The sequence below is a fragment of the Pseudochaenichthys georgianus genome, unplaced genomic scaffold (assembly GCF_902827115.2).
Source record: "Pseudochaenichthys georgianus unplaced genomic scaffold, fPseGeo1.2 scaffold_1943_arrow_ctg1, whole genome shotgun sequence".
Taxonomy (NCBI): Eukaryota; Metazoa; Chordata; class Actinopteri; order Perciformes; family Channichthyidae; genus Pseudochaenichthys; species Pseudochaenichthys georgianus.
In genome coordinates, this window is record NW_027262674.1 from 1 (window position 1) to 3,358 (window position 3,358).

Below are 3,358 nucleotides of genomic sequence, written 5' to 3' on the forward strand. Positions count from 1 at the left end.
ACAGCGACAGTTATAACCCTGAAGACTTTACTTAAACATAAAACGTTACATAGCGATGTTTTTTTGTTACAGAAGTAAACAAAGGAGTCTAATGGAGGCGTTTCAAGGAGACGAATGCACACAAAGCTATATATCAGTGAGGAAAGGAACACCCCTACACGCAGAATAGGGCCTCTTTGAGGTGTTTAAATGATCTGGTCAGACTCACAGAGGACAGCAGCAGTGAGTTTCTCTGACCCCACCACTGGAGGAGGCTGTGGTCCGTCAGCTCCCAGCTCCAGCTTGGCTTCACACCAGAACTGGACGCCATCATCTTCTTTAGTGGAGGTGATGTTCAAAGTGAAGACCTCGCTCACTGGTTTCTCATCTGTGTTGATGCTGCTCTGCGTGAGACCCAGTGCCGTCTGTCCTCTGTAGAAAGTCACTCTGAGGTTTCCCACAGGAGCAACCTTCTGTACTTCACACTGCAGAGTGAACTGCTGACCCTCAGACATCGGCACACCAGGGTGAACGCTGAAGAAAACATTCTCTGGAGGCTCTGTGGAGACAAACGGACACCTTCAGTATCTCCATGAAACATAATTAAAGCCCCTACACCTGTTAGATGTTAGCTTAGAGCCGGACAAATTGTTTTACTTATGAGTGAAAGTATTAATGCCACAGTTTAGACTTATTCTCCCCCGAGTAAAAGCATTGAATTCATTTTGTAAAAGTACAAAAGTACAAGAATCAAAAAGCACTTATTATGCAGAAGGCCTTTTTGAGATGAATATATCATGTCATTTGATTATAATGAGTGACACCGTCATCATTTAAATGGTGCAGCTGGTAAAGACGTAGCTACATTTAATGACTTTTTATCACTTATAGTCAGTCGGAAGTTAAGGAAGGGTCTCCTACTGGAAATATAATGACATGGCGGTGGTGGCGAAGTCGATAGGGACTTGGCTTGGCAACTGGAAGGTCACCAGTTCAAGTCCCGGAAAGACCAAGTGCTACCGAGGTGTCCCTGAGCAAGGCACCGTTCCCTACACTGCTCCCCGGGGGCCGTTCAAAATGGCAGCACACTGCTCCTAACACTAGGATGGGTCAAATGCAGAGAAACCGTTTCGTTACATGGTACCTGTACTACGTAATGACAATAAGTTGAATCTATCTATCTATCTATATCAGTAATATAAACAATGATTGAAAAGTTCATTTATATTCATAACAATAATACAAACCTGCAAAGTAACTAGTAACCAATAACTGTGGAGGAGTATCATATTGGCTACTGAGTCATAGTGGATTAAAAGCATTAAAGTGGGATAATATTGAAATACTTAAGCAAGGTAGAAAAAGTGTACATTACCTAAGGAAATGTACTTACTTCCCACCACTGTGTTAGATTATAATTGATGAATATAAACAGTTGTTGTGACTCACTGTAGACAGTTATAGGCAGGTCGCTGCAACACTGCACATTAGTAGTGTCATTGTGATAATAGCACATTGGAGAAATGCTCCACTCAGTCATTTCGTTGACCGTCCATGTAATCTCAGTTCCATTTGTTGTCTTGTTTCCAATAGGAATTTCAATATCAAATATAGTGACATTGCATCCAGGCTGACACACGGAGCAGTGGGCGGAGGCCGGCTTCCCAAACTGCACCACCAGTCTGGATGGAATGAACTGAGGTTTATCTGCACAGTTGTAATCTGTAACACACAGCAAATAACACAATATAGAGTTTAAACAGCGTGACTCTAACCGTACACAAACACATTCAGGCTTTTTCTTTGTACATGTGGTAGTTGTTCTAATGTTCTCAGCAGCCTGATTTAAAATGAGCAATACAATCAAACTTGCTCATTCAATAAATCCGAAGTTAAAGGTAGAGTATGTAATTTTGGAGAAACCAGCTCGAGTGCGCTAGAATTTGAAATACACAACCGGAAAAAATCTGCCCCTTCCTTCAGACTTCCTTACAGAGCCCCTCCTCCAACACACATGAACACGCACATGACCAATGAGGGCACGAGATAAGTTTGTGCACAGATGGAAGGCTGACAGGCAGGTAGGCCATCCAGTTACTTTAGCCGGGCCGGCTCAGATGATTGGTCGTGCTTTTTACAGCGCCACGGCTTCCACAGATGACATTTGTTGATGTATTTATTGTCAAAGCATTTAATATATTCATTGCTATCGGGATATTAAGAGCCTTCCATGGAATATAACAAAAAGTGTTTCTGAAGTGAATTACCTACCCCGCCTTTAAAGGTGGGGTTAACCGGGAGAAACCGGCTCGAGATACACTTTTTGTTATATTCCATGGAATACTCTCAACATCCAGATAGCAATGAATATCTGAAGTGCTTTGACAAAAAATCCATACAAAAATGTCATCTGTGGAAGCCGTAATACTGTAAAAAGCTTTTTACAGTATTAACATAATTGTTAAAAACGAGATACAACTTATTTTCATATTTCCATATGAACTGTAGCCTACACTAAGCAATAGAGGATGGAAACATCGACATGGCTGAACTTATTACTACTTCACTGGGATATACAGTAGTAACACAGTTTGGCAAACCATTGTCCCTAAATCAGATACAATACAAGTGCTGTATGACAATACAAATCGCTTTTCAAACAAACCACTATTCTGTATTTGACAGGATGTCTGTGTGAAACGCCCTCTTATAATACAAGGTATCACATTGGAAGTGAGTAAGTAAGTCAAATGTATTTATAAAGCACTTTTCACAGACATAGTCACAAAGTGCTTGACAAACATTAAAACATCAGGAATCATTAAAGAATAAATGACAACACAAGCCAGGTGGTACGTGAGATTCACCGACAATAACATATTTATAAAAGCACACATTTGAAAAACTTACCACAACTGGAAACGTGGAAGTCTGGCAGAAAGTTAATCAAAGAAACCACCACAAATATGTAACAGAAAAACATTATTTCCGCTAGATGAGGTGTCCGGTAATAAAAAAGGGTGAAGTCCAAAAGACCGAGCGCGAGTGAAATTGAAAGTAAAAGCTGTAACGAATGAAATAGTAAGCCGAGACAGCTTTTAGTTTGATCATTCAGAGAGGCAGAGCTTTATAAGGCTCGGAGGCAGGGGCGGATCTAGACAAATATTCATGGGGTGGCAAGAGGGTGGCAGGAGATTTTGAGGGGTGGCATCCCCTGACAGAAGTATATGCTGATTTAAATCGCAATCATATCAATCAATTAGGGGTGTAACGGTACACGTACCCATACTGAAATTATTCGGTACGGGCCCTTCGGTTCGGTACACATGTGTACCGAACGAATATAGCGTTAAACGTAAAAAATTGAGAACATGAACAC

At 41.0% G+C, this 3,358-nt stretch overlaps 1 protein-coding gene across 1 annotated transcript; it reads right to left on the reverse strand.

The window, feature by feature from the left end:
- Positions 1-16: 16 nt before the first annotated feature.
- Positions 17-3,079, reverse strand: LOC117441726 (intercellular adhesion molecule 2-like). The gene is made up of 3 exons (XM_034077758.2): positions 2,890-3,079; positions 1,429-1,701; positions 17-538 (listed from the first exon to the last, which is right to left on the reverse strand). Exons 1-3 carry the CDS (start codon positions 2,960-2,962, stop codon positions 186-188), a joined length of 699 nt encoding a protein of 232 aa, XP_033933649.1. The 5' UTR covers positions 2,963-3,079; the 3' UTR covers positions 17-185.
- Positions 3,080-3,358: the final 279 nt, after the last annotated feature.

Excerpts from the sequence above, each read along its gene's own strand:
- LOC117441726 (XM_034077758.2), bottom strand. The coding sequence starts at position 2,962 with ATGTTTTTCTGTTACATATTTGTGGTGGTTTCTTTGATTAACTTTCTG. Across the intron at positions 1,702-2,889 it reads CTTCCACGTTTCCAGTTGTG|ATTACAACTGTGCAGATAAA; the intron begins GTAAGTTTTTCA and ends TGTGTGTTACAG. Across the intron at positions 539-1,428 it reads CCTGCCTATAACTGTCTACA|AGCCTCCAGAGAATGTTTTC; the intron begins GTGAGTCACAAC and ends TTGTCTCCACAG.